We start from the raw sequence: 27,695 nt of genomic DNA on the forward strand, positions 1-27,695 counted from the left end.
GTAGTTAATAGGAGATAAGAATCTTTTCTGCCCTGGCTGGTTTTGAACCACAATCCTCAGATCTCAGCCTCCTGAATAGCTAGGATTGTAAGCATGAGCCACCAATGCCAAGTGATGATTGTAATTTTGTCAGTTAAAAAATGAGTTTTAAGTTGGCTCTGGTAGCACATACCTGTAATCCCAGCACTCAAAAAGCTGAGACAGGGGCTGGGAAGCTGGCTCAATGATAGAGCACTTGCCTTGCATGCCTGAGGCCCTGGGTTCCATTCCTCAGCACCACATAAGCAGAAAAAGCCAGAAGGGGCGCTGTGGCTCAAGTGGTAGAGCACTAGCCTTGAGCTGAAGAGCTGAGGAACAGCACAACCAACAACAAAAAAAAAAAAACAAAAAAAAAAGCTGAGACAGAACTGGGGGAAAGTGAAGGAAGAAGGGGTGACGTTGTCCAAAAAAAGAAATGCACTCAATACCTGACCTAGGAAATGGTAGCCCCTCTGTGGTATAATATCTTAGTAATAACAACAAAATATACATACATACATACATATATTTACATATATATGTATATATTTATTTATTTATTAAAAGCTGAGACGTGTGAGTTTGTGACCAGGCTAGCCTGGAATAAAATAAATAAATAAACAAAACAGATGACAGTAGTAGGGACTATACATTTGGGCAGTTGAGGTAATTATACAAAAAATATGAACAACGGGGAGAATTTGAACCTAAGTTGATAAGTAATAGGAAGCAATCAACTGTAGACTGAGGAGTAGAAAGAAGATATGACCAGTGACAATTAGACAGGACATGTTGGTGACAGACACCTCCAGCTAGATCTGGCAACACGAGCTGAATGGAAGGTAATAGAGTGGGATTGGGAGATAAAAGGAGGAATCGAGAGGAGAAGAAGGGATGGTGGTTGGCATATGGAAGAGACAAACACAGGTCTACTGAGAAAATGTTATTAAAATGTGTAACAGGAGTTGTTGATGTAATAATAAGGGATAAAGCTGGTTACCAGTGATTCACACCTACAACCATAGCTACCCAGGAAGCTGAGGTCAAGGTTCCAAGCCTAGTATGGTATATACAGGGGAGAATTGCAGTGGTATAACTCCTTTGCACAATGAACTTACAGCTTAACAGCATAAATCTAAAGCATTATTACCATGAAGGGTGGGAACTTCATAGTGGGGGGAGGACAGACACATTAAAACCAGGTACCTTGAGGGGATGAATGGAGTTGGGAAAGATCGGGGAGAATAACGGATGGGGCAAATTGGATCAAAATGTATTGTACTTGGTCTGGGAGCATGGCTTAGTGGTAGTGTGCCTGCAGAGGCTGACTCGATGGCAAATAGCCAGTCACTGTCAACTGTCCCACGGGACAAGGTTTTGCTCCTCCTCCTGAGTAGAGGACTTAATATACTGAAATTTATCTGTAAATTTTAATAAGAATCCAGTAGGAGCCACACATGAATAAGAAACTAATAGTAGTTCATACATGCAATCCTCTAGTTATTTAGGAGGCTGAAGTCTCAGGTTTGTTTGAAGCTAGACTTGATCGGAAAGTTGGTGAGACTCATCTCCAATGAATTAGCAAAAGGCCCAACCTGGAGGGTACTGTTCAAGCAGTAGCATGCCAGCTTTGAGCAAGAAAAGCTAAGGGACAGTGCTCTGGCTCTGAGTTCAAGCCCCAGTACCGTCTATATAGCTAATAGCGACATTAATTAGAGGCAGGAGGGCCTGGATTTCAACCTGAAATGGTTTATCTGAGGGAAACTTCTCACAGTGCTGTGTGGGCTTTTAGATGGAGAAGGTAAATGTGGCTGGCCGGTATCCTTGTAATGTTAATAATGGTGACAATTCTTTTACTGATAGTGATGTTCCTTCTCACGAACAACTTAATAACCACCAATTCTTCAGGCCCATCCTTTCCCTGCAGTGTGAGCAGGCAGACAGATGGATGAGACCCAGCGATCTGGAGGACTTGTGTGCCTCATCGCTCAGGAGTGTTCCGTGGCCATAAATGGAAATGGTGTTTCCAGTGCTGCTGTTGTACCATGTCTCCTGGACTTAAATGGAGCTAAATTCTCTTGCAAAGATAGAAAGGAGGGGAGAGGAGAAGAGGGGGTTCCTCAGGCCAGGAGTTGGCTGCTAGGCTGTCCACAAGAGGTCCAAGTTCAAATATGCTTGCAAAGAAAGCTTCAGTTCCATTTTCTGTCCTCACACAATGAAGCTGTTGTGTGTGCGGAGGCTGGGAGCCGGCAGCTGCATTTCTAGGGCTCAGTGGCCAATGTCTGTTTGATTCCTTTTTGATTCTCTGTTGGAGACCTACCTTACAGGACACACATATTTCTAGTTGGTCATGCTGTAAAGTCAAGGAAACAGAATGCTCTGGAGCAGGAGTTGTCAGCCCTCATTAGCCCACAGCCTCAGTGAGTCAAGGAGCAATACAAGACTAAAGACTTCCAGTAAGACAAGGGGTCATTAATCACATTCTCCTCCCTTTAAATCTTTGCCCTGCTGCTGATGACCATTTTAGGTGGGTAAGTTCCTGGACTTTTTTTTTTTTTTTCTGGGCCCTTTTGCTGTGCTAGTTTAATTTTGTAAACTACCCCCTACAGGAACGTGTTGAATAAATGCCCATCTGATTTTCAAAGTCCAGAGGGACATCAGTGCCTACTGCTTACAGGATTTAATCAGACGGTTCCTGAATTGGCTCTAACCCTCTCTTTGGGAACAATTCCTAGAGTGATAAATCCCGGCTCTCCCTACCTCACCTCCCTCCCCCGCCCCAAACCTCAGCCGTAGCTCTTTTGTTTTTTTTTAACAGATTAAAAGTTAAACATGTTGATGCAAAAGAAAATGGAGGCTTAGAGGTGGGGATGGGTAAATGCATTTAGATAACAAGATAGTAAATTTGACATTTGGTTGACACTGTGTGCAGTGTCTTTAGAAGTCCTTTTTAAATTGAATGCGTTTAATCTTCAGTGTGACACTATATTGCCTTTGTCACCTTAAATATGGGGAAACTGAGGCATGAAGAGGCTAAACCATGAAGCCAATAGGTGGTTAGATTAGTTTTCTAAATCTGATATGTGTGCGCATACGTGTGTGTGTGTGTGCGCGTGCGTGCACGCGCGCTAGTACTGAGGTTTGAACTCAGGGACTCATGCACATTTGTTTGGCTTTTTCACTCAAGGCTGGTACTCTACTACTTGAGCTACAGCTCTACTTCTGGCCTTTTGCTGGATAATTGGAGATAAAAGTCTTGAGGGCTCTCCAGTCAGGCCTGGCTTCAAACATCAATCCTCCGATGTCAGCCCTGAGTAGTTAGCTTTATAGGTGTGAGTCACTAGCACCTGCTCTAAGTTTGGTACTTACAGTAGCCAGATATCATACTAAATTCCTGTGAGCAGTGTTGCCTAACTTCTATGCCTCTTGATTTCCCAATGACCTACGTGTGTGTTGGTTCTGAATATAGTTCCTAATCACTCACTGATTTCATGTGGATGTCCAGGCATTAATAAGAAGTAATGGGGGAAAGACTTGGAAAAAATTATATGAAGTGAAGTAAGCCAGGCCCAAAGAAACATAGGTCCCTTATTTACAATAACTAGTATATGTCTGAGTCAAGCAGAAAAGGTCAGATAAGTTAGGGAAATGAACCCTAAGATATGTATTCAAATGTTTTTTTCTTTCATGCGATTGTTTCTAACACATTTATAAGATTATTTCTTTGTTGCTTTGTATGTCCCTCCCCTGCTTTCACTGTATTTGATGTTGTTATAATTTGTGGAGGGGAAGGGAAAAAACAAATCGTTTAAATAGGGATACAGGTGGACCCATTGCAACAATGAGATGTACAAGTTGTTATGTCAAAAATGAACTTTACAACTTTGGTGGGGGGAGGAGGGTTGGGGGGGTGGGGTGGGGGGGAGGATGGGATGGAAAGGGGAAACAAAGGAGGAGGCTACAATGCTTGATAAGAAATGTGCTCATTATCCTGCCCATGTAATTGTAACCCCTCTGTACAGTATGTTCACAATTAAAAAAAAAAAGTAATGGGAAAGTAAACAAAGTAGAGAGTGAAGGGTAAAGTCATGGCACTGAGTACACACACACACACACACACACACACACACACACGGGTCCGCAGGCTCCTCCCCTGCCAGGTTATACATAGACCTGCCCTGAGGGATCAGTTCTTCCCACTCCAGGTCGTGGGAAGGGGCAGGAAGTAGAAGTTTTCCTTTCCAAGAGCCTGGCAGAACACCATGTTTAGAGAGGAACACATAAAAGTTGACCAGTAAGGCCAGGCACTGGTGATTCATGCCTGTAATTCCTGCTACTCAGAAAACTGAGATCTGAGGATCGTGGTTCAAAGGTAGGCTGAAGAGAAGAGTCTGTAAAACTCTTATGTCCAATGATTAGTCAAATTAATTGCTTAATGAATTGAACCAGAAGCAGAGCTCCCACGTGTCTCCTATTAACCTCCTGTCATGACATTCTTGGCTCCATCCTGGAGTTGAGAATTCTAGTTTGGAGAGGAGGTTACTGTTCTTAAGCAACAGCAGGCTTTCTGGCTCAGAAAAAGGAAGATACAGATCAATCCTCTTCCGCTGAGCATATGGATAAACAGGGCTGCCCACAGCCACAGTGGCCTGCAAGGATGAGGGTCACCTCTTAGCTGTTGAGATACCTTGCTGGCTTGCTGACAGGCCTCTCTGAGTTGGTTGCTCCATCACGGCCCATCCCATTGGCTCCTTTACCAGGTCTGCTATAGCTCATCCACTTTACTTTTGAACAAGGCTGAGACTCTAGAGGCAGAACTGTGCTGTTCCTTTCCTATCAAGGCCTTCTTGGAATACACAGTGGTTAGGCAGTACAAAGAAACCTTCACTCCTATTTACCAGGGTCAGCTATGGAAGAAGGGATAGACTTGGCTGGGTGCAAGTGGCTCACGCCTGTAATCCTAGCTAGTTAGGAGGCTGAGATCTGAGGATCATGATTTAAAGCTAGCCAAACCAGGAAAGTCTTGTGTGACTCTTATCTCCAATTAACCAGCAAAACATCAGAAGTGGAACTATGGTTCACGTGGCAGAGTGTCAGCCTTGAACTAAAAACTATGGTGCAGGCCCAGACCTAAGTTCAAGCCCCAGTACTGGCACCAAAAAAAAATGTAGACTTCAAAGAATTGTCAGCTAGGTCACAAACAGCCATCTTCAGTTAGACTAATTGTGATTATTTTGATTTTCTGAAGCACAAATATTCTTTTAGTTTTAGTAGGTTTGGAAGACTTCTGTTTAGAATGAAAGTTTATTTAGAATGGCAAGTTTTCATTTTAACAAATGAAGATCTTCTATCTGTGGTCCCTTGTTTCTTCCCCACACAGCTATCATAGCTATGCTTGCTGAGTGAATACTATGTACCAATACCATGTTGAATGTTTCTCTCAACAAATGCTGCAGTAGGGCTTATTACCATCTGGTGAATGCACAAGACTGAGAATCAGGGTGATTTGAATCCCAGGTTTGTTTGACTTCAGACATAAAAATTATACTTTATCGTAGGTTGACCTTTCACCTGAAAGTATGGTTTCCTTCCTTCCTTCCTTTCTTTGTTCTTTCCTGGGGCTTGAACTCAGAGTCTTGTACTCCTACTTGGCTTTTTTGTTCTAGGCTGATGCTCTATCAGCTGATCTGCAGATCCAGTTCTGGCTTTTTGCTGGTTACTTGGAGATGAGTCTTATAAGACTTTCTTTCCTATGCTGGCTTCAAACCATGATCCTCAGAGCTTAGCCTCCTGAGTAGCTAGGATTATAGATGTAAACTGACAGCAACCAGATGGGAACTATTATCTAATCAAACACCTCCTAATAGGTGAACAGAGCCATGGAATAAACAGTTTAACTTTGGGGCTGGGAAGGTAGCTCGGTGGTAGAGCACTTGCCTTGCATACCTGAGGCCCTGGGTTCGATTCCTTAGCACCACATAAGCAAAAAGATAAAAGCTGGAAGTGGCGCTGTGGCTCAAGTGGTAGAGCACTAGCCTTGAGCTGAAAGCTGAGGGACAGCGCCCAGGCCCAGAGTTCAGGCCCCACAACTGGACCAAAAAAAACAAAAAACAGTTTAACCTTGTAAAACCTAATGCCTTAGTTGTTCATCTTTTTTTTTTTTTGGTCCAGTCCTGGGCCTGGGCCCACTGTCCCTCAGCTCTTCAGCTCTTCAGCTCAGGGATAGCGCTCTACCATTTGAGCCATAGCACCACTTCCGGCTTTTTTCTGCTTATGTGGTACTGAGGAATCAAAGCCAGGGCCTCATGCATGCAAGGCAAGCACTGTACCACTGAGCCACCTTCCAGCCCGTTCATCTTTCTTACACTATACTTGTGTCTTTAGAAGCTGAATTTACTCAGCTACTAAATATCAAGAACTCCTAGAGGTTACTCATTAATGCCTAGGTCTAGCTCAAGCAGGAAGGAGGATTTCTTTCATTGCATTCCAAGATCTGTAGAATAAGCCACACAAATCTGTCCCTTCCCCCCCCCCCCCCCCCCCCTGTCACCCAGGAAGAAGGCAAGAAAACACTGTCCTTGTGCTTTCAACTCAGTTCTTGGGAAAAAAAAAAAAAAGAATCATTGACTGTCATTCATGGCTGATTGGCATCTGAGACTTGCTTCTCTGCTGATGGTATCTTCCCACAGTAAAGCTGATCTGGGCAGTTAGGCTCAGTTTCTCTTTGTCTTTTGTACCTCATGTTAATTATTTAACTGACTTGAATTCAAGCTCAATCTTGGTATAAGTTACTGCATCCCTTGAAAAGACAAGTTAGAATTCTGTAAGGGAGGTAGTTTTCCAAAACTGGTATTTTTTTTTCCATGAATGGAAACTACATTACTCATGGAAATGTGCTATTTATTTTCACTGTGGGTGTACTGGGGCTGGAAGTGCTGTTATTGGGGCTTGAACTCAGGGCCTTGTGCTCTCATTCGGCTTTTTCATTCAAGGCTGTTGTTCTTATCACTTGAGCCACAGCTTTTGTGGTGGTTAATTGGAGATAATCTCATGGACTTTCCTTCCTGAACTACTGAGTTCAAACCTTAATCCTCAGATCTCAGCCTTTTGAGAAATTAGGATTATTAACATAGGCCACTGGTATCTGCCAGTAAAGAGGAAGGAAGAAAAGAAAGGAATAACATAGAACAAGTAAAAACAAACTGGCATGGTAGTAGGTGTTAAGCCCAACCATATCGATTAATTACATTAAATATTAAATAAAATGTGGAGAATGTCAGGTTAGATAAAAATCAATCATTTATATATTGCCTCCAAAGAAATCTACTTCAGTTGGAAAGAAATATGGTCAAGTCCATACAAACTCTTCCAGAAAACAGAAAAAAATATTATTTCAAACTTACTCTGTGGAAACAACCTTTCTTTGATATAGGAATCAGATACAGTATAAGAAAAAATTATAGACCAATATTCTTCATTAAACAAATGTAAAATAATTCCTTAAAATTTAACCAAATTGAATCTAACAATATATAGAAAGGAAAATACAACTTTAATAAGCAACCCAGAAAAAGCTGGAAGTGGCACTGTGTCTCAAGTGGTACAGTGCTAGCCTTGAGCAAAAGAAGCTCAGAGATAGCTCTGAGGCTCTGAGTTCAAGCCCCAGGATCAGTACACACACACACATACAGAGACAGAGACAGAGACAGAGTTTATTGTAAAACAGAGTGCCATGCAGAGCTGGCAGGAGACTGAAATCTGAAGATCATGGTTCAAAGCTAACCCAGGCAGACAAAGGTGAAATTCTTACCTTTAACCAGCAAAAAGCCAGAGTGGAGGTATGGCTCAATTAGTGTAGGATCTGCCTTGAGTGGTAAAGCTAAAAAGGAACTCTAGGCTCTGAATTCAAACCCTAGCACCAGCACCCTCTCGCCCTCCTCCTCCCCCCCCCCGCATGCCAAAATCCCAATCTATTCAATTCATAGATTGGAGACTGACACTTATATACACCCCTATATCACATCTACCTTAATTCTTTGGGATTTTTAAAATTATTTTGTGTGTGTATGTGTGCATTGCATGTGTGTGTGCTGGCCACACATGTGTACACCAGTCCTGGGGCTTCAACTCAGGGCCTCAGTGTTGTCTTTGAGCATTGTGTTCAAGGCTAGTGTTCTACCCCTTGAGCTACAACTCCATTTCCAGCTTTTTAAACACAGTTAATTAGAGATAAGAGTCTCTTAAACTTTCTTGCCCAGACTTGCTTTGAACCATGATCCTCAGATCTGAGCTTCCTAGCTTGATTTTATGATTTTTATGAAAATTATTCTCTGATGACGACGGTCAGGGGAAATACTATGAGTGACGTTGGGGAGCACTGAGCGAGCAGCTCCCCGACTGCTGACTGCACATACTACTAAGGGTGGCCAAGGTCTTTGGACTCACTAACACGGGAGCAGCAGCTATTAGCTTCCGTTCCCTCCCATAAAAGGAAGCTCTATGAGCAAACCCACCTTAGTGAGCACTTAGTCGTTTCCTAGAGAACTGACCTTGTAGCTTTGTCCATATGTTGAAGAACAGGTGGAAAGGAGATCCTATTTGCTACTGTACAGCTGTGCTGATTATACCCATGTACAACAGGCCCCAACAAAAATAGAAGGAAATCATGAAGTTATTGGAAGGAAGCAGAGAACAAGAAAAATGATGAAGGAAGCCTGGGCTTAGAAGACTCTCAATTCTGCAGTGAATTAGTGTTCCTGAATGCAACTTGATAATTATGTGCCTGGTGGTTTCTCCAATTAGACATCTCTCCGCCATGTCACAGGGGGTGGTGTAATTTGCAAATTAGGTCCATTTTATGTCCATAAAGATTTTATTAAACCTGGAACCAAAAGAAGATGAAAATCAGGCAGAATTTGAGTTGTGCTTCTGGCCTTTGCTCTATGTGAAGATGAGAAATTGAAGAGCTGGGTTTTTTTTTTCCCCAAGACCTTGGCTTTCCCAGTTGTTCCAGTAGAAACAACACAGAGCATGCTCAAACCCAGCCTTGCGACACTCTCTTGGGACACAGGGTTGTAAATGAAACCCTAAATTCTTAGCTTAGGCTGGGTGGCCTAGATCATCATTGATTCAGCTCCAAAAGTCTTATTTCTAGTCTGAGCTCTGGTAAGTAGCAGCCAGAGGCTGTAAATCCAGAATTTGAGCAATTTGGGGGAGGGAAACCTGGGTGTATTGATACTATTGCTTAAGAGCAAATAGAGATGGGCCCTGATGGCTCACACCTGTCATCCTAGCTATTCAGAAGGCTGAAATCTGAGGATCATGGTTCGAAGCCAGTCCAAGTGCTAGCTTTCATGAAGAAGAACACAAAAAGTCCCTCACACCAAAGAATTTGAAATGTCAATGAAGCCAAAGTTGAGGAATCCTAATGCATAGATAATGTATACAGATTTTGCCTGATAGTGTACACACCTAGAATCCCAGCTACACAGGAGATAGACAGGCAGGAGAATCAGACTGAGGCCAGCCTGGCCAAAGCAAAACAGACTGGTGGCATGGCTCAAGTGATAAAGCACGTGCCTAATAAACACATGGCTTAAGGGTCACTTAGGAAGAAAAGGACTAGAACATGGGTCAAGTGGTAGAACATTTACCTAGCAAGAATGACGCCCTGCAGGACTGCAAAACAATAAAAACAATGAAGTACTGCATACAAATTTATGGCATAAAATACATGGGTGCTGAATCAATGTGTTCTTTTTGCTTATGTGGTGCTGAGGAATTGAACCCAGGGCCTCATGCATGCAAGGCAAGCACTCTACCACTGAGCCACCTTCCCAGCCCTGAATCAATGCGTTCTAACTTACATGGCCACTGAGTGGCAGGGCTGAGGTTTGGAGTCTGTGATTTCATGGGCTGAAATTCAGAAATATTTACTCAGGTCAAATTCCCAAAATATAACATTCAATTAGTTGAAAATTTCTGTGTGTTTAATGCAATGAGGACAACTGAGGTATTTTTGAGTCTTTTTTAAGTTTTGTTTTGTTTTGTGCTGGGGCTGGAGCTTGAACTCAGGGAACAGGTGCTGTCCCTGAGATTTTTTTTTCCTCAAGGCTAAGCTTCACTTTCAGCCTTTCCATGGTTAATTGGAGATGAGCCTCACAGACTTTCCTGCCCAGACCATCCTCAGATCCAGCCTCCTGAGTATGGAGGTTTACAGGTGTGAGCCCACCAGTGCCCAGCAGGAAGATAAGTGTAAAGCAGTCTTTGTTTCCTGCCTGGCCAAAACAGCCCAAGTACGTGGAGATGAGACAGAAACAGGACGCAGATGGTGTATTGCCTTCCCTATACACTCTCTCTCTCTCTCTCTCTCTCTCTCTCTCTCTCTCTCTCTCTCTCTCTCTCTCTGTTTTCTTCCAGTAATGGCTGCTGGACCCAGAGAAGTCACCCTGCAGTGCCATGCAGCACAGGGGCACAGGGCCAGGCATCGAGATCATTTCCTGGTAATGTCTGAGGCCTGACCCCTGGAGCTGCTATGGGCTATTAGGTTACTCACCACAAGGAGAGATTTTCGAAAAGGTTTTTGATTCGCCCCTCTTCTCCTCACATGTCTCCTGAGGCTAGTATGTGTGCATGCTTGTATCTGTGTCTGTTGAGATGGAATCACAATTGCCTAGGACAGAGGAGGCCATAGAATCAGAATTGGTTCTAGATAGACAGCTAAGGGTAGGAATGGCGCCTGAAACAGACAGCAGGCCTAAATGTGTTTCAGGCCTCGCTGCACACGGAGGCAGCTCCTTCAACCCTCAGGCCCGGAGCTGAAACAGGGGTCGTCACACACCTAGAGTATCCTGTGGGTCCCCTCCACTCAGTCCAGTGTGGGAATATGTTCCATGCTGCTTCTACTAGGACAAGATCTGGGTGGACTTTCCAGCTGCACACCCTCCCGCCCTCAACCTAGAGGCCACGCAGGCCCCACTTGGATGCTTTCTGCGTAAATGATGGGTCGTAAGGTCTCCTCAGGAACCCCCGAGGCTCCCACTAACCCAGAAGTTGAGCAGAAGCACTGAATGGGCCACAAGGCCAGGAGGCTCTGCTCCTCCCAGGAAGAAAGGCTCTTGAGAGTTCACTAACCTGGTTGTTTAAATATAGGAGCGGAAACAGATGCTGGCTGAGGCGGAAGTTTCTAAGGCGAGCAGGGTTTTGGATAGTGGCTTGCCAAGGCTGATAAAAACACAGGGTGGGCTCCAAGCTCAGCCTCTACTCACCTCCTTCGGAGCCTTGCTGACATCCCCTTGAACCCTCACCAGCAGAACTTGGCTCCTCGGCAAGCTTCTCCTCATGACTGAGACAGCGCAGGGGGTTATTTTGAAGCAGATGTTTGTGACTTCCTTTCAGCTTGCGTCCTACTCCCCTTCCTCCAATGCCCTGAGAGCAGCAGCTTCCTGCCTAGGCCAGATCTGCAGAGGTGTGGGCTGCTAGGCCTTAGGAGGTGAGGACCGGCTGCAGGTAGATAGTGGCATGGCTCACCACATGGTTGTGAGGGTAGGAAAGGTCAGAAGCATTGTCTGAGCAGACAGAGCATGCACCCCATTGGTCTTCTGTATAAGAGAACTCGGAGCCCCAGGCCCAGGTCCTGGCCTCAGACAGGACTTAGGCAGATCAGTCATTCAGGAGTCTTGTGGCCCAATCTACACCTCCCAGATGAATACAGGAATGCTGTTGAGGTGTCTCCCAGCCAGTCATCCAGGGAGCTCTTGGGATGTGCTGACCTCTGTGGTGTGTGGGGACACTCCTTCCTGTGTCCCTCAGCACAGGGAGCGCTTGGGGGACCATGTCTGGCCGGTGCTCCACCAGCATCCTCAAATTGTGTCCTGGATGACTCACAGCAACTGTCTCTCTCCTCCTCCACCCACTATAGTAGAGCAGGGGAGAGGAGCTGGCGTCGCTGAGACTTCTGGGGGACTGTCCCAGCCACAGGCCCTATGCATTGTCGCCTCTGGCTTCCTTTGGTCCCTAGCCCACAGGGAAGGGGCCCCAAGGGCAGCTAAGCTAGGGCCTGTGATACAAGGGACAGTTAGCTCCTGGCAGGGACTTCCTTCGCTGTCAACTTCAGGAAGGAGATGGTCAGGGTCCTCAATTCCTGTCAGAGATCTGGAAAGCCCCGTCCTCTCCCACTCTCTTAGGTCTTTTACTTGCTCATCAAACACAGGGGCCTGAGGCCTGCCAGAATACAGTTTAAAACACTGGTACTTCCTCTCCAAGGCACAGAGCACCAGACTCTGTTCTCTGCAGGCTCTGTTCTCTCCTGGTAGAGCGGCCTCTGTGACATCAGGCAGGAGTAGCTATAACCACAGTAACCAAAATAACCACACTGGTGATGCTTGGATTGGACCCTTCTCTGAAGTGGAAGAGCTGACTCTAGGAGCTTAAGACTCTAAGCTCTGCACTTGTGTCCCTCATCTGTAGGAAACAAGATTACTCAGTTCTCAAAGTTACAGTTGGATGAAATGAGCTGTTCCGGGCTGTGGAGCACAGTGGCTGGACCTGTGACTCCCTATTGGCCAGACTGGCTCTACATAGAAGCACCCTGCATAACTTTACTCAATGTCAGTTCCTTGTCTGCAAAAGCAGTAGATGTGACAATAACAACAAGCTCTGCCATCGGGCTGCTTCAAGGATGAAGGGAAAGGTGGTGAAGGTCGTTCCAAGGTTAGTGAAAGGAGTAGATGGCGTGCCAGCATTGTGCCAGAGTGCTATGATCATCCTGTCACCACAGAAGTATGTCCTCAGAATGGCCTCTAGCTTTAGGACAGATATGACTCTCAAATGTAGTATAATATAACTCTAAGGGAGGCAGTGCTGTATGTGTGTGTGTGTGTGTGTGTCCTGCAAGCACACTTTCGCATTGGGGTAGTGGGGTAGGGAAGGTACTGGGTTCTATACTCTTTAATTTTTCTTTTATCTTTTTCTTTTTTGCTGATCCTGGAGCTTGAATTCAGGACAAGAGCACTGTACTTGAGCTTTTGTGCTCAAAGCTAGTATTGTACCACTTGGTCATTACTCCACTTTTGGCTTTTTGGTGGTTAATTGGAGATAAGATTCTCATAGATTTCCCTTCTCTGGCTGGCTTTGACCTGCAATCCTCAGATCTCAGACTCTTTTTTTTGGGGGGGGGGTGTCCAGTCGTGAGGCCTGAACTCTGGGCCTGGGTGCTGTCCCTCAGCTCTTCAGCTCAAGGCTAGCGCTCTACCACTTGAGCCACAGCACCACTTCCGGCTTTTTTCTTTTTGCTTATGTGGTGCTGAGGAATCGAACCCAGGGCTTCAGGCATGCAAGGCAAGCGCTCTACCACTGAGCCACCTTCCCAGCCCTAGATCTCAGACTCTTAAGTAGCCAGAATTACAGATCTGAGTCACTGGTGCTTGTGTGTGTGTGTGTGTGTGTGTGTGTGTGTGTGTGTGTGTGTGTGTGCCGGTTCTGGGACTTGAACTCCGAGCCTGGGTGCTGTCCTTGAGCTTCTTTCTCTCAAGGATAACACTCTTACCACTTGAGCCACAGCGCTACTTCCCAGTTTTTTTTCTGAATAGTTTATTGGAGATAAGAGTCTCACGGACTTTTCCTCCCAGGCTGGCTTTGAACCAGGATCCTCAGGTTGTAGCCTCCTGAGTAGCTAGGATTACAGGCATGAACCACTGGCACCTGGCTGAATTTGATTTTTTAATCTTTTTCTATACTTGCTTTAGGTCTTTGTTAGGTGTTTGTTTATCTTCTGTGAAATAGAGAGTTAGTCTCTCTCCCTCCCTTGCTCCCTTTCTCTCTCGATTGCCTGCTCCCCTACCCATGCCAGTACTGGAACTTGAACTCAGGAAGTCATGTTCTTGCTTAGCTTTTTTCAATTAAAGCAGGAACTCTACCACTTAAGCCACATCTCTACTCCCAGCTTCTTAGTGGTCAACTGTAGGTGAGTGTCACAGACTTTTCTGCCTGGGCTGGATTTGAACAGCAAGCCTCAGATCTCTGCCTCCTGAGTAGCTAGGATTAACAGGTATGAGCCACCAGTGCCCAGCAAGACTTAACCGTTTTCTAAGATCCAGCCAACTAGACTACACAGATTTTAGCAGCTAACATAATATTTAGCACCTTCCCTTTGGTCAACACAGGGAAGAGTTCTCTTCCAGCCAGTAAGTAAAAGGAGAAGGGGCTTTGGGAAGCCCAGAGTGGTCTTGGGACCTACATATGTCCTGTACTATACCTGGTAGTAGCTTTCTATAGTGCCCTCATCCTCTGCTCATCTCCCACAGCCCCTACCAACAGCTCCCCTCTAGCAGCCTGCCGCTCCTCCACCCCCAGTCAGCAGCTGCCCCTGCCTCCCTGCAGATGTTTCCAGTTGCAGACTGCATGGGGTTCACGTTGGTCATTTGTTCCATCTGCTCAGAAACAACAGCAAGCATTATTGGCAGGAAACAGAGTGCGCCAAGTCCAGGACAACACAAAAAGACCTAGTCATGGGCACTGGGTTGGGGCAGAGTGAGGATGGGTTGAACCATCTGTGTGGATCCAAACTTCTGTCGGCCCTGCCGAAGTCATGGGTCACAGAGGCCGTGTCTGGGAATGACCAGAACAGGCCAGTTGACTCATCCATGAGGGAGAGACAAGGTCAGAACAGGGGTTCTCTGGGAGGTCTGCGTGTGATCAGAGAGCCTGGCTTCATAGCCCAGCACAAGGCCACCCTCTCAAGCTAGAGAAAACTCTACTGCGTCGCCCCTATGAAATCAGGAATGATTCTTGGGTTAGTAAGTGATGAGGGGACGTCTGGTATTGAAGGTCAAGAGCCAAGATGAGTGAAATTATGGCCTGCACGTCCCCCGCTTGTCACAGCAGCTGTTCTGGCAGGAGCTGACAGTAATAGCCTCAGTTGCTGTTATTTGGCAATCTTCACACCCTGCCCAGGAGGAGGCCCCTTCACAGCCGCGAGGAATGCTGACTGACCTGGCAAGCGCGGCAGAATGAGTGACGAGGGAGAAACAGAAACTATAATTATTGCTCTGAATAGTCAGACTCTTGAGATCCCGCCCTCGCTTGCAGGCCTCACTTGCAGCAACTGAGTTGTTCTGAGTAGCGCTTGTGGCCAAGCAGCTTACATACCTAGAGACTGCCCAATGATAGACCCCGGGCTTACAAAGAAGGGAGAATGCTACTGGGGAACCAGGCCTGCAGCCCTTCTCCCGCTGATCAGCCTCGCCCAGTCAACTGGGGATGAGGGAGAGGAAGCCTTCACTTCCTTTTGTCTTTGTGGGATGTGTCCAGTTTCTGAAGCCAGGAGCCCTGTTGGGAAATAAGGAACCATAAAAGATCTCCTCCAGTGGGCACTGGTGGTTCCCACCTGTAATCTTAGTCACTCAGGAGGCTGAGATCAGAAGATCAAATTCAAAGCCAGCCTAGACAGGGAAAGTTCATGAGACTTACCTGCAATAAACTACCAAAAACTGGAAGGAGAGCTGGGGCTTAACTGGTAGGGCACTAGCCTTGAACAACAACAACAACAGACCCTGAGTTCAAGCCCTAACACATACACACACACACACACACACACACACACACACACACACACACACATACACAAGAAAAAATAAGAAAGGAAGAAAAATAAGAGACAGAATGAAAAAGAAAGAAAGAAAAGGAAGAAAGGAAAGAAGACTGAAAGAAGAAAAGAAAGAAAGAAAGGAAGGAAGGAAGAAAGGAAGAAGGGAAGGAAGAAAGAAAGAAAGGAAGGAAGGAAGGAAGGAAGGTAGGAAGGAAGGAAGGAAGGAAGGAAGGAAGGAAGGAAGGAAGGAAGTAGGAAAGAAAGGGGAAAAAAATAAAGATCTCTTCCCACAGAGGACTGCAGGGTTGGGGGCAGGGTGGTTGGTTTGATGGGATTGTCTTTGAGCTCAGCATGTATGGAAGCATCCTCTCCATGGCTATCTTTGGAGAGTCCCTGTCTCTTCTTGTGACTACCCAAGGGGGACACAGGATTCCACAGCAGCCGTGGGCCTGGGCTATTTCACTCCATCCTCAGAGAACTATCTTGAAGACACTAGGAAATTAAACAACATGGCCAAGGTTATCTATTTGGAAATAAGAGGTTCTGAGACAGCTGGCTGGGGACAGAGGGAGAGTGACTTCTCCTCCCCGGCACGTGTCTTGGTGAGTGCAGAGTGGAGCAGGCCTGACACCTGGAGGGAGAAGCACTAGTGTGCTTGCAAGAGTGGCAAGCATCTCACTGTAGCTGTGCACAACGGCCATAACTCTGGATGCTGTCAATTTAAAAAGGCCCTGCCAATGTGGAGTGACCCGACTGCTGGGTTTATTTGCATAGACCGTCAGACCGATTGGCCAAGGAGAAAGTATGATCATGCAGAAAGAAACACTCATCGAGTGAATTCTTGGTTGGACACTTCAGGCTGTTCAGCTGGGAATCTGGACTGATGGGGACCAGAAATAGAAATGAGCCAGGGAAGGAGTTAGCCAGCCAGGAAACCTGGCAGCTGTTCTAGTTTTGACCTTAAACCAGCTGCTGGAGCATCCATTTCCTCTGGCACTCCTTCCCTCTCCAAATCCACTATGTCCTGAGAAACCCAACCTGAGCACTGATGAGGGACAACATGTCAAGCTAAGCAGTCAACCAGGGCCAGGGCTGGTTCCAGGTCCTGCAGCTAAAGCATGGAGTAGACAAGAAAGGAAAGCAGGGGCGAGATAATGAATAAATGAGTTCTGATTGTAAAGTGCCTAACAGAAATTAGCAGAGCAAGAGGATGGTATGTGCATGTGCCTGCATGTGTGAGGAAGAATTACTTGATTTCACTTTTTTATTTCTCTATTGGTACTGGAGATTGAACTCAGGACCTTGAACTCTTGCTTAGCTTTTCTGCTCAAGGTTGGCACTCAACCGCTAGAGCCATACTTCCACCAGCATTTTTGGCTCATGGACTTGTCTCCTGGGGCTGGCTTTAAACCTCAATCTTCAGATCTCAGCCTCTGAGTAGCTAGGGCTATAGGCACGAGCCACTGGTGGTTGGCAAGGCATCATTTTAACTCACAGAGAGTGAAATGAGCCACACTAGGTAAAAATGCAGAAGTCACTGAATGCCATGTAAAAGCAAGATATTCTCCTGGAGGGCCCCTTTAGCTAGACTCAAATACACCCCATGGTGTATTCCTACCTGTACTGGTTTAGGATGGAAATTACAAGATGTAAAAAAAAAACAATCCATTTTTGTTGAGGGCGAAGTCCCCCAGATCCCTCCCGATTCCTCACTGAACACACAGAGAGATGGTTGCCATTCTTGCAAGTGGAAAGAAAACAGACCTGGGAATAGTGCATTACATATTTGCGCCTAGAGTTTATCACAGGTCTCCTCTGTACTAACTGCTATTTTAAGCTCTAGGTGTTTGTAAAAAAGAAATGGGAGTGGGAAGGAGAGACAAAGATAAGTAATGTATACTTTATTTAAGGTGATGACTAGCTACCGGGAGAAGCAGTCATATAAGTAAATAATACCGAAATGTGCACAAAAAGTTCAAGTGGTGTAATGTAGAAGCCAGTGCTCAATGGATGTAGTTGTTTGCATCCTTTGAGGCTGGCTTTGAGCTTTGATCCCCAGATCTCAACTAACCTTAAAAAGCCAGGAAAATAATGGCCATGAAAATGGGAAGATGGGTGAAGGACTGGCAAATGTCAAGGATAAGATCAACAAAACCCTTCTTGAGTCTTCTCTATTCTTCCCGCAAAGTCCAAGAGTTCAGGGCTGGGGCTGCAAGGCTCTAGCTGATTCTCATCAGCAACTTAGTCTGCTCAAATTGCTCATTTTCCTTCTCTGTGAGCTGCAGATTTGGGGACCTGCCTCATAGGGGTGGTTGTGTGAATTTAACCATGGAGGATGAAAGGTGTTTTGCGCTGTATTGGCACATGCTTGGGTTGAAAGGGACAAGTTGCCCCCTGATCTCTTGAGTACATAGGATGAGATTTGGTATGCCAAGGAATCTTCTATAGGATTAGACTGAGTGTGGGCATTTTCTGTCCATTCTTGTCTCCCTTCCCCTCCCTTAGTTCTTGCTTCTTTCCTTGTAGGCAGTGTCTGTGCAGACAGCTGGCTGAATCCCACTCTTAAATTCTCTTGTCATTTTCTTTGTGGTCGCATGAGTCTATTGTGGCGGTAGGAATGTGCTGCCATCTAGTGGTCATTGCTAAGCAAACCACCTCAGCAAAGACACAGAAAAGTCAAGTATTGGGAACTCTTGTCCCTAAGACCAGGCTGTTGAAGGTCTTCCTCACTTCCCGAGTAACTAGGATCTGGATGAAGGTTAGCATTTACTCTACCTCCTTGATTCTCCACTTGAGCCCAGAGATCTGACTTAACCGGTGTGGGTCTGGCAAGCGAGGCAGGGGCACTTAGAATAGTTCCTTTACCGCAGGCAGGATTTCCTGCAACTCAGGATAAAGGAACCTTGTCCTGGCATCCCAGATCTCAGTTTGCTATCTTTCTCCCCTTGACACTAAGTAACCCTCCATGTACTGGAGATGTTGGGAGACATCATGGCATTTTGGCCTCAGCTTAAGAGGAGTTTAAGACAGAAAGGAGAGGAAAGAGGGTGGTAAGGGAGGGGCCCAAGCACCAGCCACGTTCAAGGCAACTCTGAAACTAGTTCCTCTTAAGTCTCTGCTGTTGGCTTGCAACCATAAAGGTCTATAAAAATACCAAGGTTTTGCGGAAGTGGTGATGAGACCAAGAGGAAGTGAGCAAGACTGATTTTGTGCAAGTCTACAAGCAGCAGTCCAGTCAGTGCGAGATTTGGGTGGCAGCTACCATCTTCTGGCGGTTTGACATCCTGTCTCCAGAGCTGCTGGGATGGGTTCTGGCCTCCAACAATCGCGTTCTTGGGTTTCCTGCTAACACTGCATCTTGCTAACCTTGAAGGCTGGTGGCTGAGGTTTTCTGAGAAGCTGCAGAAGATCCAATGAATAGTGTCTCCAAATATGAGACAGCATGTCCTGGGCTGCGGCCTATGACTGTTGCATCAGGCCCAAGGAGACACTCAGTCAGGGCTTGGAACAGGCCAGGACTTTCCTTCCCAGGACTCCAGTCACTTTTCCTAAAATTCAGGATGATGAGCCCTCCCAGACTCTTGCCTCTTCCCCCATGGAGTTCACATTCTTTTTACTAGAACTGAAAAGAGTTCTGGCCTTCTTTTGGGAGGAGGGATATCTCCTGAATCCCAGCTGACTTATAATTTATTTCACTATTGAAAATAATGCTGTACTAATGCCGTACTGTACCCTGGCCCCATGAATGGTTTCCTTTCTGGCTCAGAGTTCCCAGCTCTGAGCCCAACCCCACCAACATCCTGCTTATGCAGTTGTCTTTCTAGTTCTGCCATCTCATCTAAACTCTGAGCTGCTGCTGCTTCTACACCTATGCTTTGTCTTGTTGGCCACTTTTCCAGATCTTAAGATACAGATCCCCGGGCTGGGAAGGTGGCTCAGTGGTAGAGCGCTTGCCTTGCATGCCTGAGGCCCTGGGTTCGATTCCCCAGCACCACATAAGCAAAAAGAAAAAACCCGGAAGTGGCGCTGTGGCTCAAGTGGTAGAGCACTAGCCTTGAGCTGAAGAGCTGAGGGACAGCGCCCAGGCCCAGAGTTCAGGACCCATGACCGGACCCCCCCCCCAAAAAAAAAAGATACGGATCCCCTACTAATATTGGTAATCTGACAATATCACTCTCGGGGGTCTTGGTACTTGTGAAAGCATTGTATGGTTGTTCTTTTGCTCATCCACTTAACTGAAGCTGACATTCAGAACCTAGACTCTGAGGCCAGGAGCCTGGAGTGTGTGTGTGTGTGTGTGTGTGTGTGTGTGTGTGTGTGTGTGTGTGTGTGTGTGTGTACTGAGGCTTGAGTGCTTTTTGCTTAGTTTTTTTTTTTTTTTTCACTCAAATGGCACTCTACCACTTGAATAAGAGTCTTTCCAATTTGTCTACCTGGGCTGGCTTTGAATCGTGATCTTTAGATCTCAGCCTCCTGAGTAGCTAGGTGTGAGCCCCTGGCGCCTGGCTAGGAGTTTGGATTTGCATGCCAGCTAGCCACTTCCTCATTGTGCAACCTTGGGCACATTATTTAACTCTTCTGATGCTCAGCTAACTCAACAGTACTCAAAGTGTCTTTTGCACCAGAGAACATCAGAGAGCTGGTATCATGGACCTTTGCAGGGCCCAGCTGCCTTACGTTGTCATTATATACCCAGGGGAAAGTTTATAGCACCTGTTTTCTTATGGCTTCCATGGAAGAGACAGGTAGCAGGAGCCTGAAGAGTCTGAATGACCCCATTACCTTGGGGTGCCTGATGAGGACCATTCCAAGGAGAGCCTGCACTTTAGCAGTGAGGACTAAGAATAACCAGTTTTTAGGAAGGGAGCAGGCCGTCCTGTATAAGCAGAGGTTGCCTTTCAGCAGGAGCATGCCGATCGCCTCAGGGCATGGGCTAGGAACTAGTGGCACAGAGATGGGTGGAGAAGATAGGACAAGGCAAGGCAAGTGAGCCAAGTGGGACTGAGGCACAGGATGAGAATAGGTAAATGATGTGACCTTCTGCCCTGGTTTCTCTGTCTTCTTTCTCAGGGTTTCAGAGTTTTGTTGTGTGTGGTACTGAGATTTGAACTCAGGACTTTATGCTTGCTAGGCCAGGGTTCTATCATTTGAATTATGCTCCTAGCCTTTCTGCTTCAGTTATTTTGAGGATAGAGTCTGTGGTTTTGTCTGGGCTGGCCTTAACGTCCATTTGACTACTTTATCCCTCCAGTAGCTGGAATGACAGGTGCACACCACAATGCCCAGCTTCTCCGTTGAGACAAGGCTCTCACTAACTTTTTAACCTGGGCCTGGAACTGAGATCCTCCCAATTTCCATCTCCCACGTAGCTAGGAGTTTAAGCATGATAGATGCCTCACTCCGATTCAATTTTTATCTGAGTAAACAGAACACTGGGCCCAATATGTCGTAGACACAATATGGTGACTGGGAAAGACTTTCCCCTCCTCATCTCATTCCAGCAGTGATGGCTCTTTAGCTAGAAAACAAGAAGGAAAGGTTTCTCTTGTTTGCAGAAAAGAAACCCCCAAGGGATACGCAAAACTTGCAGAAGTGGAATTCCCAGATGAGAAGAAGGGGTGTGGTTTTAGCAAATGTGTCCCCTGTTTATGCGCTCTTGTCCCACAATCATACAGTGATGGAACCTGATCTTGGTGCCTTTTTTGTCTTTTTTCTTTTTTGGGGGGGGGGGGTCTGGTCGTGAGGCCTGAACTCTGGGCCTGGGCGCTGTCCCTCAGCTCTTCAGCTCAAGGCTAGCACTCTACCACTTGAGCCACAGCGCCACTTCCGGCTTTTTTCTTTTTGCTTATGTGGTGCTGAGGAATCGAACCCAGGGCCTCAAGCATGCAAGGCAAGCGCTCTACCACTGAGCCACCTTCCCAGCCCCATCTTTTTTCTTTTTGTCGGTCATGGGGCTTGAACTCTGGGTTTGGGCGCTGTCCCTGTACTCTTCAGCTCAAGGTTAGCACTCTACTGCTTGAACCACAGTGCCTCTTCCAGTTTTCTAGTGGTTTATTGGAAATAAGAGTCTCGCCGACTTTCCTTCCTGGGCTGGCTTTGAACTGCCATCCTCAGATCTCAGCCTCCTGAGTAGATAGGATTATAGGCGTGAGCCACCCAGCAAATAAATTGTTTTGTTGTTGTTGTTGTGTTTGATTGGTTGTAAGGCCTGAACTCTGGGCCTGGGCACTGTCCCTCGCTCATCAGCTCAAGACTAGCTCTGTACCACTTGAGCCACAGCACCACTTCTGGCTTTTGTGCTTATGTGGTAGTGAGGAATGGAACCCAGGGTCTCATGCATGCAAGGCAAGCACTCTACCACTGAGCCACCTTCCCAGCTCTTTGGTGTCTTTAATTTAGCTAAGATAGAAGAGTGGCAACTCACCCAAGTTGTAAAGGACAGGAAAAAGAAACTGAATACACATATACCTAAGGATGCAAAGCTACTTCTGGTAGATGGGACCCATTGTTCCCAGCCTTCCTACCGTCAGCTTTTGGACCAAAGCTACACACAGGCTACCGTTTTTTTCTTTCTCCATATAGGAGTTTCCCCTTGCCTTTCCTTAAACAGAGAGAAAAGCCTGTTCTCTTCCCTGACACCATGCCACTTGATCTATATGTGGCTCCCTAGGTTGGACTGTTAAGAAGGTATGTGGATGTCAAACTCTTCCGCAAAGTGCCCTTTACCTGCAATCATTATCACCGCCTAGCAGCTTGATTTCTCTCTATCCAGAGAGGTCTTTCTTTCACCTATTTGGTGGTACTGGGTGTCTAGGGGGAAAAATGGAATTAACCACCCCTTTTCTTTTGGTGCTAGTACTGGGGCTTGAATTCAGGGTCTGGGAGTAGTTCCTTTAGCTTTTCCTGCTCAAGGGTGGCTCTCTACTATGTGAACCACAGTTTCACTTCTGGCTTTTTTGCTTGAGCTCAGGGCCTGAGCACTATCCCTGAACTGCTTTTGCTCAAGGCTAGCACTCTACCACTTGAGCCACAGCGCCATTTCCAGCTTTTTCTGTTTTTGTGGTACTGAGGAATCAAACCCAGGGCTTCTCTACCACTAGGCCACATTCCCAGGCTATACTTCTGGCTTTTTGGTAGTTAATTGGAGATAAGAGTCTCAGATCTCAACCTTTTGAGTAGCTAGGATTATAGGTATGGACCTTACCTGTGTGAGGAATTTCTAATATTAATTAAGCAAGATTCAGATTGTGTTTTGATAAGAAAGGCTTTTTTTTTTCTTTGCAGTGTGGTAGAAATTACTCTCACAGCCTAGCTACTCAGGAGGCTGAGATCTGAGAAGTGCTGTTCAAAGCCAACTCAGACAGGAAAGTCTGTGAGATCCTTAACCCCACATAACCCCCAAAGTTAAAAAAGCTGGAACCAGAGCTATGACTCCCTTCAAGCTAAAAAAGATGAAGGGCAGCACCATTCCCTGAGCTCAAACCCAGTACTGGCCAAAAAAAGTACTCTCAGTAATTTCCTCCTCTGAAGGAAAGATAAAGAGAGCAGTTTTTCAAGAAAGGCTACATCGAGGCTGGCAAAGCTTCCATATTCTTCAATACAGGGATGCCGGCATAGCTAACATTGGAAAATGCTGGAACAAAGGGAATATAACCAAGGAGGAGTGTCCCTTACTCTCTGAGGTACTTGCTCAGGGACTAGTGACAGTTGTAGGGCCAATGAGCATGAGATTCCTTGGACTTGACCAACTTGGGGTACAGCAGAGCCCCATGTTCAAGCATCTTTCAACTACCCCATTAAAAAGTGTTGGCTTGCTGGACACCAGTGCCTCATGCCTGTAATCTTAGCTACTTAAGACGCTGAGATCTGAGGGATCTCAGTTCCGATCCAGCAGGGACAGGAAAATCCCTGAGACTCTTATCTCCTGTTAACCAGCAGAAAGCCAGAAGTGGAATCACAACAGTTGTTACTGCCAAATTTGGGTTTGGATCATACATAGATTTGTGCTTAAGGTAAAGCAGTTAAGCCCTTTTGTCGCCTTTGTGGGCACAGGTCTTAGTGGTTCTCCTGGATGACTTTCTAACATGCCTGATTTAGGTTACCACTGTGGGTGCCACCAAGAAGCATCTGAACCCAATATGATTGCGTTCAAGTGTTGGTGAATCTCAGAAGCTGCTGACCATTGGAGTAGGATGGAGGCTCGGATCTGGGGAGGGAGCGTGGCAGATAGTATACAAATGATCTTTCCTTCCTGTATAACTGTTTGTACTGTTTTCTGGCTATTCCTCAAAGAGGTCTGACATGGCCACTTGCTAGTAGGAGAGTACGTGGAACTACTGGAGTTGTGGGAAGTTGATGATGGAAGCTAAACAAAACAAATGAGATGTGTACAAGTGGTGCTGTATCTTTACTCTATTATTATTATTATTGTTATTATTATTTTGTCAGTCGTGGGGCCTGAACTCTGGGTCTGGGCACTGTCCCTCAGCTCTTCAGCTCAAGGCTAGCACTCTACCACTAGAGCCACAGCACAACTTCCAGCTTTTTTCTGCTTATGTGGTGCTGAGGAATCGAACCCAGGACCCCATGCATGCAAGGCAAGCGCTCTACCACTGAGCCACTTCCCCAGCCCCTTATTTTTATTTGAAAATGCTTATGTTAGTCAGGCAAAGAATACAATATTACCCCTTCCCTCATTCTCCCTCTGTTTTTCCCTCATATCCCACCCACAAATTGGACAGTTCATTTTCAACACAGTGTCCAATGAGTACTATTGCTGCATTTGTTTACCCTTTAGCCCTCCATTTCTGTGCTTCCCCCCCCTTACACTCCCAAAAGATGCGCAGACAAACGAACTAGACAATAAGGAAAGAAAACAAAAACAGTAAAAAGAAAACTCTTGTTTTTATTTCCTGGAGTTCATGTTCATAAATATTATTTTGTATGATCAGATGCACATAGGCATTGTGCCTTTCTCTTCCTTTCCTAAGAGAGTGTCCTGCTTTGGTCTCACTGTATGTGAATGCCTGTAAAACCTTGAGCAGGGAATATTTGCTTGTCTTAAAATGAACCTTTTGTGTGTGTGTGTGTGTGTGTGTGTGTGTGTGTGTGTATGTGTATGCATGTGCACACATGCCAGTCCTTGGGGCTTGAACTCAGGGCACTGTCCCTGAGCTTCTTTTGCTCAAGTCTAGAGCTCTACCACTTGAGCCACAGCACCACTTATGGCTTTTTCTGAGCAGTTTATTGGAGATCAGAATCTCATGGACTTTCCTGCCCAGGCTGGTTTTGAATCTTGCTCCTCAGATCTCAGCCTTTTGAGTAGCTAGGATTATAGGTGTGAGGCACCAGTGGTCTGCCAAAGGATCTTTGATGTAAAGGCTGGGTTCCAGCTGGGCTCCACAGTGTCTCCTTCTGCAGCGGAATCCTCAGTGCTGTTCTGCTCTAAGTAGGAGTCAAGTTCCAGCTAAGACTAGGCGGCTGCTACCAAACTCTTAATTCTTCTTCCTCTATTTCTCCTTATCATGGAATCTGTGTTTGGCAAGCAGAAAACAAGGATATCACGTAGCCAGGTTTCTAGCTCCTCTTCCACCCAAACCTACACTCTCAGCTGCTGACACCTAATGTTATCTTGACCTTTCTGCTGGACATCTCAGGCCATCCTTTTTTCTGTTCTGTCCATCTTTTGGCTGAGCGCCCCTGGCTCTCTCTTCCTCTTGGCCTATCTCACTTCCTGAAACACCCCAAAGAGGGAGACTTATCTCGATGGAGCTCGAAAAGACTTCTGGGGACAGGGGGAGGCAGAGGCCTTGATTGCATCTGTCTGGGGGAACTAAGAGAAGCGACATTTTCAGATTCAGCCTACATGCCCAGAATGTGTGGCCCACAAGGGCTGCAGGTGATCACCCTGGGGTGGACCCCTCTCTAAGGAGAAGGGTCTCTAAGAAATCACCAGCGAAGACAAGGCAGAGAGAACCAGCTGTGAATTTCTGCCACTGCTCTGAGAAGATGTCTGCCAAGAGCTAGGTCCACTAGGCTCCAGCGAATCCTACTGGTTTCACTTGTCACCTGGGACTCTCCTCTGGGACAGTATGGTAGCCAGTAGCATTGCTCCTTTGTGGCTGAGAATGATCTACATTACCATGGAGATCTTCATCGGCTTCTTTGCCACCGTGGGTAACGTGCTGGTCATTTGGGTGGTCAAGCTGAACCCCAGTCTACAGACCACCACCTTCTATTTCATTGTCTCTCTCGCCCTGGCTGACATTGCAGTCGGGCTGCTGGTCATACCTGTGGCCATTGTGGTCAGCCTGGGAATTGAAATGTTCTTCTACAGCTGTCTGCTCATGACCTCCGTGCTGCTGAGCTTCACCCATGCCTCTATCATGTCCTTGCTGGCCATTGCCATAGACCGCTACCTGCGGGTCAAGCTCACCATCAGGTAACTTACCTGAAGAGGGCTAGGGTGGGGGCAGTGATAGAGGTGCCAGGGAAAGGGGTTAACCAAGTTCAGATTCCAGGAGAGAAATGACTCGGAATTGACCCTTGAAGTCCAAAGAGCGAACTCAATGCCTTTTCACCCACAGTCTGAGAGCAATTTAGCAATGATGAGCTGAGACTCAGGAATGAGAACCAGAAAAGTGCTCTGATCCCTTCTCCAACTGACCATGGAGCATGGTTCTTCAAGCGCATAGTTCTTCAAGAGCGTAGTTCTAAAGAGGGTAAAAATGATAGAAATCTACTAGATAAGAGATCATACTTCAGGAGCAGGAAGGTAAGAATAAGAGGTAAACATGATAGCGTTGCTTTGCAAAAGTAGATTTTTAGTATTTTAATCTTGTTTCCGTGGTCTGTGCTTGCCCCAATGTTGAGGAAGAGGATCTTGCTTTTCTTTTTTTTTTTTATTTTTTTTTTATTCTTGTTCTGGTATTGGTGCGTGAATTCAGCCTTGAGCTCTTTCTTGGCCTTTTTTTTGCTCAAGGCTGACATTCTACCACTTGAGCCACATCTTTACTTCTAACTTTTTGCTGGTTAATTTGATCAGTGTCTCATGGACTTTTCTGTCTGGGCCTGTTTGTCACTTTTCTGATAGGGCTGAGAATGTTCATCAGATACCTGAGTAGCTAGGGTTACAGATGTGAGCCACCTGCACCTGGAAAGAATAAGAATTCTCAGTGTTTCTTTTTATTCTTTTTATGATGAGAGGACTCAGATCTCTTAGTGTCCTAAGTGGCACTTGGGAAAAGAGCATAGTGAAGAAGCTAAAAAGAAGCTTTCAATAAAGTCTGGGTTCACGTCCTTGTGATATGACCCTAAGCAAGTTATTTAACCTTTATTGCTTCCATTTTCTCATCTGTGTCAGTGTATGAGAAGGTTTTTTTTATCTTTTCTTTTTTTTCTTCTTTTTGTCAGTCGTGGGGCTTGAACTCTGGGCTTGGGTGCTGTCCTTGCACTCTTCAGCTCAAGGCTAGTGCTCCACCACTAGAGCCACCGCACTATTTCTGGTTTTCTGAGTGGTTTATTGGAGATAAGGCTCTCATGGACTTTCCTGCCCGGGCTGGCTTTGAAACTCGATCCTCAGGATCTCAGCCTCCTGAGTAGCTCAGGAGCCAGTAGCTCCTGAGTAGCCACTGGCCCCTGGCCTGAGAAGCTTCCTTTTATATCCTTTCTTTTAATGGTAACTTCACCACTTGTAGCGTGTATGTATTTACCTGGTCTGCTTGGCCATAATAGTTATACCTTCCTCACAAGATTCAATGAATTAACACATGCAATGTTCTTAGAAAAATTCCTGCAATATAAAAAATAGTTGCTATAATTGTTAATATTTGCAACGTGTGTGCGCGCACACATGCCTGTTAGTCCTGGGCACTGCTCCTAAGCTTTTTGGTTCAAGGCTAGTACTCTATCACTTGAGCCACAGCTCCATTTCCAGATTTTTTTGGTGGTTAATTGGAGATAAGAGTTTGGGGCTGGGAAGGTGGCTCAGTGGTAGAGCGCTTGCCTTGCATGCATGAGGCCCTGGGTTTGATTGCTCAGCAGAAAAAGCCAGAAGTGGCGCTGTGGCTCAAGTGGTAGAGTGCTCGCCTTG

General features: G+C 46.0%; 1 protein-coding gene across 7 annotated transcripts in view; it reads left to right on the top strand.

Moving 5' to 3' along the window:
• The first annotated feature begins 12,648 nt into the window (after positions 1-12,648).
• The window catches only part of Adora3 (adenosine A3 receptor), a 37,039-nt gene continuing 21,992 nt past the window's right edge, over positions 12,649-27,695 (top strand). For 3 of the 7 annotated variants that reach the window (XM_042683313.1, XM_042683332.1, XM_042683323.1), the window contains exon 1: positions 12,651-12,729. In XM_042683313.1, coding sequence (XP_042539247.1) covers positions 12,698-12,729 — 32 coding nt within the window. In that variant the 5' untranslated portion in view covers positions 12,651-12,697. Of the gene's footprint in view, positions 12,730-25,355; positions 26,046-26,356; positions 26,379-27,695 lie in introns of those variants that run through there. The other 4 variants (XM_042683348.1, XM_042683363.1, XM_042683304.1 and 1 more) reach the window with 4 other exon arrangements.

The sequence above is a fragment of the Dipodomys spectabilis genome, unplaced genomic scaffold (assembly GCF_019054845.1).
Source record: "Dipodomys spectabilis isolate Male_0828 unplaced genomic scaffold, ASM1905484v1 ptg000002l, whole genome shotgun sequence".
NCBI lineage: Eukaryota > Metazoa > Chordata > Mammalia > Rodentia > Heteromyidae > Dipodomys > Dipodomys spectabilis.